Genomic DNA, 16,520 nt, shown 5'->3' on the forward strand with positions numbered 1-16,520 from the left:
TCCGGTCGGCGGGTTCCCAACAGGAAGATCTCTCCTGATACCGGGGAATCTTCCAACGGGGATTTCTGAAAACACCTGGACATTTTGGGGGAAATTTACTGCAAATGTTGTAACCCTATGCTGTAGTAAAGAAAACAAACCTAAAAAGTCTATACAGTAATAATAATGAGATTGGTAATATGAGAATATCCGTAAGAATTCATCTACTTTTAATTTTACATCACCACCTCTACATATCGGTGTAATTGTGCTTTGATATAACAGCTAGAACACAGTTACAGAACATTTCAAAACCCTCACGGAATTACAAGACTGAAATTAACAGATTTCTCAAACGACCCACACACCCCTTATGTCAGTCAAACTACCCACACACCCCTGTCAGTCAAACTACCCACACACCCCTTATGTCAGTCAAACTACCCACACACCCCTGTCAGTGCAAACTAACCCACACACCCCTTATGTCAGTCAAACACCCACACACCCCTGTATGTCAGTCAAACTACCACACACCCCCTGTCAGTCAAACTACCCACACACCCCTTATTGTCAGTTGCAAACTACCCACACACCCCTGTCAGTCAAACTACCCACACACCCTTATGTCAGTCAACTACCCACACACCCCTGTCAGTCAAACTACCACACACCCTTATGTCAGTCAAACTACCGCACACACCCCATGTTCAGTCAAACTACCACACACCCCTTATGTCAGTCAAACTACCCACACACCCCTGTCAGTCAAACTACCCACACACCCCTATGTCAGTCAAACTACCACACACCCCTGTCAGTCAAACTACTCACACACCCCTGTCAGGTCAACTACCCACACACCCTGTGTCAGTCAAACTACCACACACCCCTGTCAGTCAAACTACCCACACACCCCTGTCAGTCAAACTACCACACAACCCCTGTCAGTCAACTACCCACACACCCCTGTCAGTGCAAACTACCACCACACCCCTGTCAGTCAAACTACCACAACCCCTGTCAGTCAAAACTACCCACACACGCCTGTCAGTCAAACTACCACACACCCCTTATGTCAGTCAAACTACCCACACACCCCTGTCAGTCAAACTACCCACACACCCTTGTTCAGTCAAACTACCACACACCCCTGTCAGTCAAACTACCCACACACCCCTATGTCAGTCAAACTACCCACACACCCCTGTCAGCAAACTACCCACACACCCCTGTCAGTCAAACTACCCACACACCCCATGTCAGTCAAACTACCCACACACCCCTGTCAGTCAAACTACCCACACACCCTTACTGGCCAGTCAAACTACCCACACACCCCGTCAGTCAAACTACCCACACACCCCTGTCAGTCAAACTACCCACACACCCCTTATGTCAGTCAAACTACCCACACACCCCTTATGTCAGTCAACTACCCACACACCCCTGTCAGTCAAACTACCCACACACCCCTTATGTCAGTCAAACTACCACACACCCCTGTCAGTCAACTACCCACACACCCCTTATGCAGTCAAACTACCCACACACCCCTGTCAGTCAAACTACCCACACACCCACTTATGTCAGTCAACACTACTCCACACACCCCCTGTCAGTCAAACTACCCACACACCCTGTCAGTCAAACTACCCACACACCCCTATGTCAGTCAAACTACCCACACACCCCTGTCAGTCAAACTACCCACACACCCTGTATGTCAGTCAAAACTACCCACACACCCTGTCAGTCAAACTACCCCACAACCCCTGTCAGTCAAACTACTCACACACCCCTTATGTCAGTCAATACTACCCACACCACCCCTGTCAGTCAAACTACCCACACACCCCTGTCAGTCAAACTACCCACACACCCCTTATGTCAGTCAAAACTACCCACACACCCCTGTCAGTCAAACTAACCCACACACCCCCTTATGTCAGTCAAACTACCCACACACCCCTGTCAGTCAAAACCCACACACCCCTGTCAGTCAAACTACCCACACACCCCTGTTCAGTCAAACTAACCACACACCCCTGTCAGTCAAAATACACACACCCCTGTCAGTCAAACTACCCACACACCCCTAGTCAGTCAAACTACCCACACACCCCTGTCAGTCAAGCTAATTCACACACCCCTGTCCCAGTCAAATAACCCACACACCCCTGTCCAGTCAAACTACCCAACACCCACCCCTGTCAGTCAACTACCACACACCCTGTCAGTCAAACTACCCCACAACACCCACCCTTGTCAGCTCCAAATTACCCACACACCCCCTATGTCAGTCAAATTACCCACACACCCTGTCAGTCAAACTACCCACACACCCCTTATGTCAGTCAAACTACCCACACACCCCCTATGTCAGTCAAATTACCCACACACCCCTTATGTCAGTCAAATTACCCACACACCCCTGCTCAGTCAAACTACCACACACCCCTTAGCAGTCAAACTACCCACACACCCCTGTCAGTCAGAATCATAACCATCAACACCCCCTGTCAGTCAAACTACCCACACACCCCTGTCAGTCAAACTACCACACACCCCCTGTCAGTCAAATATACCACACACCCCTGTCATCAAACTAACCCACACACCCCTGTCAGTCAAACTACCCACACAACCCTGTCAGTCAAGTACTCACACACCCTGTCAGTCAAATAGACCCACACACCTGTCAGTCAAACACCCACCACCCCGTGTCAGTAAACTACCCACACACCCCTGTCAGTCAAACTACCCACACACCCCTTATGTCAGTCAAACTACCACACACCCCTGTCAGTCAAATTCCACACACCCCTATGTCAGTCAAAATACCCACACACCCCTGTCAGTCAAACTACCCACACACCCCTTATTCTGAGTCAAAACTACCACACAGCACCCCTATGTCAGTCAAATTACCCACACACCTTTTTTATTGTGGGTTGTTGTGGGGTGTGGTGGGGGGAGGCGTTGGTGTGTGGGTAAATACTGTTTCAGCAAATTACCCACACACCCCTGTCAGTCAAACTACCACACACCCCTACTGTCATCACAATTACCCGCACCACCCCCTATGTCAGTCAAATTCCCACGACTTCAGTCCAACGACCCTGTCATCAACCCACAACCCTCGTCCAAGTCAAACGACCCACACACCCGTGTTCAGTCAAATTACCGCACAGCAATCACCCAACGTAACTCACCACCCTGTCATACTAAAACTGATCCACTACACACAACCCTCAGTCAAGCTACTTCACACACCCCGCATACCCACACACCCCTGTCAGTGCAATCTACCCACACACCCCTGTGCAGTCAAACTACCCACACCACCCCCTGTCAGTAACACACCACCGCAGTACTACCCACACACCCTTATGTCAGGTTCAAACTACCCACACACCCCTATGTCAGATCAATACCCACAACACCCCCTATGTCAGTCAAAATTACCACACACCCCTGTCGTCAAAACTACCACACACCTCCCTATGTCAGTCAAATTCACCCACACACCCCTATGTCAGTCCAAATGTACCCACACAACCTGTCAGTCAAATACCACACACACCCCTGTCAGTCAAACTACCCACACACCCCCTATGTCAGTCAACATTACCCACACACCCCTTATGTCAGTCAAATTACCCACACCACCCCTTATATCAGTCCAACTCCCAACACCCCTGTCAGGAATATGGACATGGAAACAGCTGATCACAATCTCATAAACTTCATTATTTTTTAAATTCAAAATATGAAATATATAATAATAATAATAATCTGTTTGTTGTTATGATGATGTTTTTTGTGGATGATTATTTATCTAAATCCATATAATCTACCCTGTAGCCCCTATTACTGACTGGTTGAACAGAGGATTGGAATAGCTGTACCAATGTAGAACCTCTATTAAGCCAGGTGATCAGGTGACCAAGGTGATCAGGTGATCAGCTGAACCAGGTACCCGGTGGAATGTCTCTATACAGGTACGGTAACAGCATAGTTTGCTAAGCGCATGATTTGGAATTATGCGGATATGCACACATCACATGGATAAAAAAAAAAATAAAAAAAAGCGTTATTGATGGATGAGGTACAGCTAGCTGGTGGATACACCCAGGGTGGTCACACCCAAACCCAACACATTTCATTAACACCACACACAACACACACACACAAAACAAGTCCACACACATCACCACACAAACAACCACAACACAGCAACACACACACACCACAAACACACACACACACACAACACCACACACACACACAACACCACACACACCACACACACACACACACACACACACACACACACACACCACACACACACACACCACATCACACATCACACACACCAACCAACACCACACACACACACACACACAAAAACAAGTCCCACACACACACACACACACACACACACCACACACACACACACACACACACCACACCACAACACACACACACAACACACACACACACACACACACAACACAACACACACACACACAACACCACACAAAATGAAAATGAAGGCGAGCATTCATATTCCTTTACTTGCTGATTTCATTGAGGCAAACTTGGCAATAATAATAAAATAAAAAAACTAAACAAAATACAAAATGTAATACATGCAGAGGACGATATACAAGCATGCGTTTAAAAGATAAAACCTGAAAAGTTCACCATACGTTTTTTTTCTTCTTCTAAACGGTAGATATCTCTACCATTCTCTGCCCTAAATGTTTTCACTACTCATCTTGGTTGTAGTTGATTTAACCCATTGTAGAGAGAGCTACATTCAAAATGAAATACAGCAACAGAGAGACTCCCACTGGATCTGAGGAGCAGCATTTACAGTGCTACATTTACACTGAAGTTCAGTGAAGCATTCCATTTCTCTACTGACCAGGGTTGGGGTCAATGCCATTTCAATTCAGTCAATTCAGGAAGTTAAAAGCCTACATTTAAATGGAATTGATCCCAACCATACTACTATCCTAATAGGATACGCAGTGACAGCTGAGTGTTACTGATACTGTATACAGTAAAGGCATGGGGCTCGGTTGATGTTGTCTGTACAGTGTTTGTGTCTGTACACTAGTTAGTTACATTTCCCATATCTGTCTGTTTTAGAGTGAGAGGGCCATATTTGCAGTGTGTTCTTGAAGAGTAGAGTCTTTGCTTCCTGGTTCTATTCCAAACATAGACATAGAACATTTACTTCTAGGATTCCAAATTCCCCACAATGTTCCAGAACAAACTTCTACAGATATCTATGTTTGGAATAGTCTTCATCTTCTCTACTTCTTGTGATTGTTGATATTTTCCACCTCCTCTCAGATAGTAAGAAAAGTTTCCATATTGACAATCCGTTTTTTTAAAATTTCAATCCCTTATATAGAGTGTTCACGTCAGATATTCTTGTTGTATAGTTGACTTTGGTTGCATACTGCCAAGTTCGTCCTCCTTCCTCCTGCCCCGATTGGCTCAGGTACTTGGCTCAGCACGTGAAGTCTTCGACGTTGCCCTGCGCCGGATGGTGAGGTAGCATGTTGGCAGGATACGTACCCGGTGTACGCAGGTTCTCACAGGGCGCCTGAGTGAAGAGAAGTGAAGAGAGGAGAGAGAGGAGGGATAGAGGGAAGAGGGATAGAGGAGGGAGAGAGAGGGGAAGAGAGGAGGAGAGAGAGGGGGGAGAGAGGAGGAAGAGAGACAGGATGAGAAAGAGGAGGGAGAGAGGGAGGAGGAGAAAGTTGAAGGAGGGAGGGAGAGAGGAGAGAGAGGAGCAAGAGGGGAGAGAGAGAGGAGGAAGCATAGTGGGAATGAAACCAAAGAGAAAATAGTCTACAAAATCACCCTATTAATTTTATAGAGCACTACTTGGTCAATGTTTTGGGGGCAGGAAGAAGGGAAGAAAGAGGAGAGGAAAGTAATGATGCAATGAAGAAAGATGATAAGATGCAGAGACATACAGGCTGGACTGGATGAAAGAGAAGATTACCAAAGAACTCCAAGCAACTCTCTCTCTCTCTCTCTCTCTCTCTCTCTCTCTCTCTCTCTCTACTCTCATCTCCTCTCTCTCTCTCTCTCTCCTCCCCTCTCTCTCTCTCTCTCTCTCTCTCTCTCTCTCTCTCTCTCTCTCTCCTCTCTCGCTCGTCTTTCTGCTCTCTCTCTCTCTCTTTTTCTCTCTCTCTCTCTCCTTTTTGCTCTCTCTCTCTCTCTCTCTCTCTCTCTCTCTCTCTCTCTCTCTTCTCTCTCTCTCTGCTCTCTGCTCTCTCTCTCTCTCTCTCTCTCTTCTCTCTCTCTCTCTCTCTCTCTCTCTCTCTCTCTCTCTCTCTTCTCCTCTCTCTCTCTCTCTCTCTCTCTCTCTCTCTCTCTCTCTCTCTCTCCTCTCTCTCTCTCCCGGCTCCCTCTCATCCTCTCTCTCCTCTCTCTCTCTCTCAAAATACTTAGCCTACTGACATGGCGTTTGACGTCGTCCAGACTCAGAACTGCTCCCCGGTTATTGTTGTTGTTGTGTTTGTGTTTCTTATTTGAGCATCGACACAGCTTGTACTTGATCACCTGCATACAAACAAACATAGTTGCTGGTCTTTGAAGCAATGCCTCAGAGGACCACACTTTTGGAATGCAGCCAACTGACTATTCACTGTTGGCTAATGTTTTTTATTTATTTTTAAATCCTATGCTAGATTCCAAATTGAGACCAATCGAGAGCTTGGGACTTTAAGGTTCTATCTGCAAAAAATACGATTCTGGGATAATTGTCTTTAAAATTCAGAAACCTCTGTGGTTTGAATGGTGTCAACAATTTTTTTATCTTGTATTCTCTTGAACTTAATAACGTGAATTGGGGGTATTTAGAGTACTATATAGGTAGAGAACATTGAACAGAACAAGGGTAATGTCAATAACATAATTTTGACAAAAATGCTAATGGTAAATTTTAGTCCCAAGTTCTCGTAATGACTATTGTATTGAGAAAGTTCTATAATTCAAAGAAGACTGATGGTACACATTTATAAATGATTAGCAGTAATGTATAAAATAATAAGATGAGCTACAGATCCCAGTTTATTCTCATCAATAATAAAAAAGGAAAACTGTTTTAAATTGAAACGTTTTATATAATTAATCATGAGGACATGAACAAACTGTAAACAGAAAGAGCAAATCTTGAAACAAATCCTTGTAGAACAGGCAGCTATTCTACCCATGGAGGTGGTTACTCTGATAAAAATCAACAGGAAGAAAAGCACCCTAACTGAATCCCAAATAAAATATGGCTAAAATGTTAATATATTCAACAGTGCATGTGCCCAACAGATGAGCTGCTTTCAGACACCTGGAAATTAATGATCTGCAAGCTCGTTTCATGTTGGGTGGATAGTTTTAAAGGGATACAGGTAGTTTTATAGGTAGTAACTTATTTTCCACTTTCCTAGGGTTTTGTGTCCGCCAAACTGTTTTTAAAACCAGTTAGCTGGTTATTAAGCAACATCCAGAATAACTTGGTTGGCATTTTTGGAGAATGCAGCGATGCTAGTGGAAATTGATTGTTTCATTGTGGCTGGCTAGTTCTAAAGCCTGTGGCTGTCCAGTACTCACTAGACATATTGCACTGAGGAAATCATGTGAAGGATATTTACATACAGTGACTCTGACAATAATCTGGGGGCGAACTTTCTCCAGGAAGCCTAGATGCATGCAAAAACCCAAGACTTAAGCAAAGAACTAAGTATGTCTTCAGGGAACTTTCCGGATTCGAGAATGAAGAAAGATCTGACAGGAAACATAGACAGAATGAAGGCTTACCTCATATAGGTAGTCAAAGAGCTCCAGGATGGTGAGGATACTGGCTCCTATGAATAGACCCATCTGTCCACCAATATCACCTGAAAACACAAGAAGAGACCCATCTCACATCCAATATCACTGAACACATGAAGAGACCATCTCAACCACCAATACCACGTGAAAACACATGGAGACCCTTCTCGACACCATACACCTGAAAACACACGAAGACCCATGATCACCACAATATCACCTGAAAACACATGAAAGAACCCACTTCACACCAATATCCACTGAAAACAACATGGAGACCCATCTCACCACCAATATAACCTGAAAACACATGGAGAACCCATCTCACACCAATATCACCTGAAAACACATGGAGACCCATCTCACCACCAATATCACCTGAAAACACATGGAGAGACCCATCTCACCACAATATCACCTGAAAACACATGGAGACCCATCTCACCACCAATATCACCTGAAACACATGAGAGACCCATCTCACACACCAATATCAACCTGAAAAACACATGGAACCCATCTCAACGCACCAATATCACCTGAAAACACATGGAGAGACCCATCTCACACACATATCCCACCTGAAAACACATGGAGACCCATCTCACCACCAAATATCACCTGAAAACACAGAAGACCATCTCACCACCAATATCACCTGAAAAACACATGAGAGACCCATCTCACACCAATATCACCTGAAAACAACAGAAGACCCATCTCACCACCAATATCACCTGAAAACACATGAAGAGACCCATCTGACCACCAATATCACCTGAAAACACATGGAGACCCACTCACACACCAATATCACCTGAAAACACATGAAGAGACCCATCTACCACCAATATCACCTGACAAACACATGAAGAGACCCATCTCACCACCAATATCACCTGAAACACATGGAGACCCATCCACACCAATATCACCTGAAAACACACGAAGACCCATCTGACTACCGATATCACCTGACAACACATGAAGAGACCCATACTCACCACCAACATATCACCTGAAAACACATGAAGACTCGAATCACCACCAATATCACCTGACAACATGAAGAGAACCCATCTGACTACCAATATCACCTGAAAACACATGAGAGACCATCTCACCACCCAATATCACCTGACAACACATGAAGAGACCCATTCACCACCAATATCACCCTGACTACACATTAAGAGACCAATCTCCCCCACAATATCACCTGACAAACATGAGAAGACCCATCTCACCACCAATATCACCTGACAACAACATGAAGCCCCATCTGACTACCAAATATCACCTGACACACATGAAGAGACCCATCTCACCACCAATATCACCTGACAACACATGAAGACCCATCTCACTACCAATATCACCTGACACACATGAAGAGACCCATCTCACACCAATATCACCTGACAACACATGAAGAGACCCATCTCACCACCAATATCACCTGAAAACACATGAAGAGACCCATCTGACCCACCAATATCACCTGACAACACATGAAGAGCCCATCTCACCACCAATATCAACCTGACAAACACATGAAGAGACCCATCTGACCACCAATACACCTGACAACACATTAAGAGACCCATCTCACTCAAATCACCTGACAACACATGAGAGACACCATCTGAACCACCAATATCCACCTGACAACAAATGAAGAGACCCATCTGACCACCAATATCACCTGACAACACATGAAGAGACCATCTCCCACCAATCCACCTGAAACACATGAAGAGACCCATCTGACCACCCAATATCACCTGACAACACATGAAACATGAAAACATGCAGACACGGAACAGACGATGAAAACATACAGAACACGGTACAGACAATGAAACATACAGAACACGGCAGACGATGAAACATACAGAACACGAACAGACGATGAAACATACAGAACACGTACGACGATGAAACATACAGAACACGGTAACAGACGATGAAACATACAGAACACGGAACAGACGATGAAACTACAAGAACACGGAACAGACGATGAAACATACAGAACACGGAACAGACGATGAAACATACAGAACACGGAACAGACGATGAAACATACAGAACAAGGTAACAGACCGATGAAACATACAGACAGGAAGACGATGACAACTACAGAACAGGTACAACATGGAACATACAAGACAGGTCAGACTGAAACATACAGAACGCGGTACAGACGATGAAACATACAGAACACGTATCAGACGATGAAACATACAGAAACACGGTCAGACAATGAAACATACAGAACGCGGTACAGATGATGAAACATACAGTACAAGGGCACTCCTGAAGAAAGCATTGGGTTCCTGGAACCTGAACCATTGGTTCCACAATAAATTAAGTAATATTGAGTAACTTTTTTTATTCAGGGACAAAAACATAATTGAAAAAGTTTGTGTTCAGGTATAACGACACACCTCAGTTGCAGTGCTAGGGTTGTGGGTTCGATTCCCACGGTGAACCAGTACGTAAAAAGTATCAAAATGTATGCACTCACTCCTGTCAGTCGATCTGGATAAGAGCATCTGATAAATTACTTGAACGTAATTGTAAAATGTTTATAGTAATTTAATTAAAACAGTTTTGGCAATTTTGTTCATCAATTTCCATACAACTGCTGACAAGCGTTTTCTTACCCAGCAACCCTGCGAACTCGTAAGCTTTGGTCTGCTCGATGGTCTCGTAGTTCAGAGCCTCAAAGAAGATATCCAGAACCAGGATGTTATCACTGTCAACCAAGAGGGGAGGAAAGAGAAGATAACTTACTGTCTATTGTAAAATGACACAGTTATTTGTCTTTGTGCTTCATTCTAACCCCCTAAGACACACTCAGACCTTAGAGCACAGGGTCAGCCACCAGGCACTACCCTTGGAGCAGTTTAGGGGTTCAGTGTCTTGATCAAGGGCACAACAGCAGGAGACCGCATCTAGGACCCTTAAGTAAAACCTATCATCATCAAGTCCACTTCACACTTAATACCCTCATAAAACACCAAACATTGATTGGCACGGCAGGCTTTGTCCACATCCTTGCCTGCATGACTCCTGTTTCTAATCTGCTTGTCCCCTTCCTCGCCTGCATGACTTCCTGTTTATAATCTGTTGTCCTTCTCATCGCCTGCATCACTTCTTGTTTCCAATCGGTTTTTCAGATAGATGACTGAGCAGATATTTCATATCGAGCAAATTAATCGTGTATATGTGTTGTGTGTGTGTGTGTGTGTGGCTGTGTGTGTGTGGTGTGTGTGTGTGTGTGTGTGTGTGTGTGTTGTGTGTGTGTGTGTGTGTGTGTGTGTGTGTGTGTGTGTGTTGTGTGTGTGTGTGTGTGTGTGTGTGAGGGTGCATATTAGGAATGGACATTTGAAATTATTTCACTATTCTAATAATATCATAATATTTTCTGGGATATCCGGATAGTCGAAATACATACATGTTTTTAAAGAAAAACATGTTATTTTTTCAACTTCACTGGGGACTTCCTCGAGCTACTCAGGAGAGGCGGTGCACTCTGCTTGTTTTAGCACAGGCGTGTGGGGGAGGGGCGCAAGAGGAGCAGGGGCCGGTGTGTCTGACATGGAGGGAGAGAGAAAGTAGACAAACTTGTTGCTGCGAAAGGTTATCTATCATCTCATTTGGTAGTGTCTGTCTTGACTGTATCAAATCGATGTAAAAGAAGCTAACTAGCTAAGTTAGTTAGCCAGCTAGCTACACCTAGCCAGCTAAATTAGCCAGGTAGCTAGCTAACACTAGCCAGCTAAGTTAGCCAGGTAGCTAGCTACACTAGCCAGCTAAGTTAACCAGGTAGCTAGCTACACTAGCCAGCTAAGTTAGCAGGTAGCTAGCTACACTAGCCAGCTAAGTTAGCCAGGTAGCTAGCTACACTAGCCAGCTAAGTTAGCCAGGTAGCTAGCTACACTAGCCAGCTAAATTAGCCAGGTAGCTAGCTACACTAGCCAGCTAAGTTAGCCAGGTAGCTAGCTACACTAGCAGCTAAGTTAGCCAGGTAGCTAGCTACACTAGCCAGCTAAGTTAGCCAGGTAGCTAGCTACACTAGCCAGCCAGGTAGCTAGCTACACTAGCCAGCTAAATTAGCCAGGTAGCTAGCTACACTAGCCAGCTAAGTTAGCCAGGTGTGTTGTTCATTTGCCTTCAATTCATTTCCTTCTGGCTTGGACAGGCCATTGGAAGGACCACATACAGAGGAAACATACAGAGGAAACATAACAGAGAAACATACAGAGGAAACATACAGAGGAAACATACAGAGGAATATACAGAGGAAACATACAGAGGATACATACAGAGGATACATACAGAGTGATACATACAGAGAGGATCAATACAGAGCAGGATACACAGAGGGATACATAAGAGGATACATAAGAGGATACTAAGAGGATACATACAGAGGATAATACAGAGGATACATGCAGAGGATACATACAAAGGATACATACAGAGGATACATACAGAGGAATACATACAAAGAGGATACATACACAGAGGATACATACAGAGGAATGTTGTGAGTTCACCCTATTGTATTCTCTCTCTCTCTTTCTTCTCTCTCCAATTCAATTTGAAGGCATTTATTGGTATGGGAAACTCTCTAGCATTTCCTCTCTCTCTCTATCCTCTCTCTCTCTCTCTCTTCTTCTCCTCTCTCTCTCTCTCTCTCTCCTCTCTTCTCTCTCTCTCTCTCTCTCTCTCTCTCTCTCTCCATCTCTCTCTCTCTCTCTCTCTCTCAACTCTCTTCCTCTCTCTTCTCTCCTCTCTCTCTCTCTCTCTCTCTCTCCTCTCTCCTCTCTCTTCTCTCTCTCTCGTTCTCGGTCTTCTCTCTCTCTCTCTCTCTCCCTCTCCTTTTATCTCTCTCTCTCATTCTATTCTGTCTCTCTCTCTCTCTTTTCCGCTCCTTTCTCTCTCATCTCTATCTGTCTCTCTCTCTATCTGTCTCTTCTTTCTCTCTCATCTCTCTCATCTCTCGTCTCTAGAATATCAAGCAGGGATTACTGTATGTTAAGGCCTCAGGGCACATAGTGGATTATTTAGTTTCTGAATATCCGGTAACAAGTGTTATATCGAATACAGGAATCAACTGCAAGGCGAGTCAAACTGTCAAACTGCACTATTCCCTAAATAGTAGACCACTGCATAGGTAATAGGGCATCGTTTGGGACACAGTCCTAAGTTCTAGTTTCTATCCACATCTGAGTTTCCCATCAACAATACAGCTGTTTGTCTCTGATGCTGTTTCCCAGATGAGTTTCCCATCAACAATACAGCTGTTTCTCTCTGATGCTGTTCCAGATGAGTTTCCCATCAACATACAGCTGTTTGACTCTGATGCTGTTCCCAGATGAGTTTCCCATCAACATACAGCTGTTTGTCTCTGATGCTGTTCCAGATGAGTTTCCCATCAAATACAGCTGTTTTCTCTGATGCTGTTAACTAGATGAGATATATATACACTGATCGAAGCAAAAATCTCCGATGTCGTTCTCGATATTGATTCTGATGTAGTGCTGGTATGTTTGTGTGCGGACGTGTCTCGTTCCGCATCATAGAATCACCCCTGAAATTTGATCTATGCTGTTTGTTCGCATGCATAAACCCTTGCAGGTGACTCTGAAGATTATATGGGGGATCTTTGACTAGTCATGTTTTGTTGTACACAGGAATGAGATTTTTTGTGCGCCCAGTAATACCGAAAGGGCTGGAGAACATTTTTCTTCGTCTCTGGTGGTATAGAGCCTGAAAGTATTGCTGTGGCTAGATAGTTTCATTGTGGAAACAATCACATGTTTATAGGACAATTGGCTCATGTCTAGGGTATCTTTATGGGACAACTCGCGTGGGTGTACTTCCAGATCGGAAGATTTTGAGATCAGATTTGAGACAGACTGCACTCGTACTTGTTGTGCTCCTACCCTGGCATCGCCCATGTGGGTGTATGTTGTCAGTACGGATGACGCTATGCGTCTTCTCCATCACTGCACAAATTCGTCATTAACATAGCGCTCTGCTTTCTTTAGTCATCGTCAGGACCAATGGACATAGTACGCTTTTTTGCTCAACTATTAGAGCCTAGTAATGAGTTTCCTTCGCGCGATGGAGATTCGAATACATGAGTTGGTCTGTTTTTTTCATTCTGGATGCTTGTTTCCTCTAGATATTTGAGTTTCTCAACTCTACACTCACCACCTGGGCTAGATTTGTGACAGCTTGCTGGATGTGTTGTCTCTGATGCTGTTTCCAGATGAGTTTCCCATCAACAATACAGCTGTTTGTCTCTGATGCTGTTCCCAGATGAGTTTCCCATCAACATACAGCTGTTTGACTCTGATGCTGTTCCCAGATGAGTTTCCCATCAACAATACAGCTGTTTGACTCTGATGCTGTTCCCAGATGAGTTTCCATCAACAATACACGTGTTTGTCTCTGATGCTGTTCCCGATGATAAACAAAAGGTAAATGTTTTTTAATACCTGGTGTTTTGAGTGTCTATCCACACACATACCACTAGGGTTGCACATGTTGGGGAATATTCAGAGGTGGAAACTTTCCATGGGAATTAACGGGAATATATGGGAATTAACGGGAATATATGGGAATTAACGGGAATATATGGGAATTAACGGGAATATATGGGAATTAACAGGAATATATGGGAATTAACAGGAATATATGGGAATTAACGGGAATATATGGGAATTAACGGGAATATATGGGAATTAACGGGAATATATTCAAATGAATATTAATACCATTTAAATATAGATGTTTTTTTGCATTGGATATAATTACCAATTCATCTGGAGACAGAAACATAAACCTTTTACCTTATCATAAGTTGACATAATTGCAAATGATTAAATCCTTCCAATAGAAACATTTTTTTGTTACGAATTGAACTTTAATTAAATGAGTTGACTCTTCACATGGGATGATTTCACTGAACAACAAAAGAAAGGGAATATTGAATGATCCCCAATTATCAATTGCATCTCCCAAAAACTTTTTCAACATTCATCTGTAAAATGATAGTCTAGAAACTAAAGCTTTGGTTGTCTTCCTCTCAGGCTTCCAAGTCTTCTCCCTGGACCTCCTCAATGTCCATCTCTTGAACATCAGACTCTGAGGCCTCATCTTCACTGTCACTTTCCAACCTTGTTGAGGATGGCTCATTGTCGGGCTCAAAAAGCCTCAAATTTGCCCGGATGGCCACCAATTTTCCAACCCTTGTATTGGTCAGCCTGTTGACTGCTTTAGTGTGTGTGTTCCCAAACAAGGACCAGTTGCGCTCTGAGGTGGCTGATGTTGGTGGGATTTGGAGGATGATGGAGGCAACAGGGGAAAGAGCCTCAGATTCACAAAGTCCCTTCCACCAGGTGGCTGATGAGATATGTTGGCAAGACTGCCATATTGCATCTCCATCCCAAAGCCCTTGCTTGGAAGTGTACTTCGCCAGACTGCCAAGAACCTTGCCCTCATCCAGGCCAAGGTGGCGAGACACAGTAGTGATGACACCATAGGCCTTGTTGATCTCTGGCCCTGACAGTATGGACTTCAGGCAGAAGTTTTCACGCTTTTTTATGTATTTCAGAACTGCAGTTTCCTCTGCTTGGAGCAACAGTGAAGTGGGCAGGGCAGTACAGATGTCTTCTCTTACATCTGCAAACAGAGTCTGAACATCAGACAGGATGGCATTGTCTCTGTCAATCCGTGCAATGGCTACTGCTATAGGTTTCAGGCTGCTTACCACTCTCTCCCAAAATACATCATCCCGGAGGATCCTCTTGATGGGGCTGTCCATATCGGCAGACTGTGATATGGCCATTTCTTGGAGAGACTCCTTCCCCTCCAGGAGACTGTCAAACATGATGACAACACCACCCCAATGGGTGTTGCTGGGCAGCTTCAATGTGGTGCACTTATTCTTCTCACTTTGCTTGGTGAGGTAGATTGCTGCTATAACTTGATGACCTTTCACATACCTAACCATTTCCTTGGCTCTCTTGTAGAGTGTATCCATTGTTTTCAGTGCCATGATATCCTTGAGGAGCAGATTCAATGCATGAGCTGTGATGTCAGGGTAGGACTCCTCCACTTTAGACCAAGCAGCCTTCATGTTCACAGCATTGTCTGTCACAGGTGCAAATACCTTCTGTGGACCAAGGTCATTGATGACTGTCTTCAGCTCATCTGCAATGTATGGACCGGTGTGTCTGTTGTCCCTTGTGTCTGTGCTCTTGTAGAATACTGGTTGAGGGGTGGAAATTATGTAGTTAATTATTCCTTGCCCACGAACATTCGACCACCCATCAGAGATGATTGCAATACAGTCTGCTTTCTCTATGATTTGCTTGACCTTCACTTGAACTCTGTTGAACTCTGCATCCAGTAAATGAGTAGATGAAGCATGTCTGGTTGGAGGGGTGTCTGGTTGGAGGGGTGTCTGGTTGGAGGGCTGTCTGGTTGGAGGGGTGTCTGGTTGGAGGGGTGTCTGGTTGGAGGGGTGTCTGGTTGGAGGGGTGTCTGGTTGGAGGGGTGTGTGGTTGGTGTGTTGTGTGTGTGGTGTGGTGTTGTGTGGGGGGGGGGGTTGTTCATATTCGGTGGAAAAACTTTTCTCAAAAGTAATGTTCCATGCGAAT

The 16,520-nt window shown here is 44.4% G+C and overlaps 1 protein-coding gene across 1 annotated transcript in view; it reads right to left on the reverse strand.

Annotated features, from left to right (window-relative positions):
• Positions 1 to 4,585: 4,585 nt before the first annotated feature.
• LOC112074278 (acid-sensing ion channel 1B-like) overlaps positions 4,586 to 16,520 on the reverse strand; it is an 81,015-nt gene continuing 69,080 nt past the window's right edge. The window contains exons 5-8 of the mRNA XM_070440457.1: positions 10,506 to 10,597; positions 7,822 to 7,901; positions 6,469 to 6,570; positions 4,586 to 5,602 (exon numbers count right to left, since the gene is read on the reverse strand). Of these exons, the coding sequence (XP_070296558.1) occupies positions 5,507 to 5,602; positions 6,469 to 6,570; positions 7,822 to 7,901; positions 10,506 to 10,597 (370 nt within the window). The 3' untranslated portion in view covers positions 4,586 to 5,506. The remainder of the gene's footprint in view (positions 5,603 to 6,468; positions 6,571 to 7,821; positions 7,902 to 10,505; positions 10,598 to 16,520) is intronic.

The sequence above is a fragment of the Salvelinus sp. IW2-2015 genome, unplaced genomic scaffold (assembly GCF_002910315.2).
Source record: "Salvelinus sp. IW2-2015 unplaced genomic scaffold, ASM291031v2 Un_scaffold2558, whole genome shotgun sequence".
Lineage (NCBI taxonomy): Eukaryota > Metazoa > Chordata > Actinopteri > Salmoniformes > Salmonidae > Salvelinus > Salvelinus sp. IW2-2015.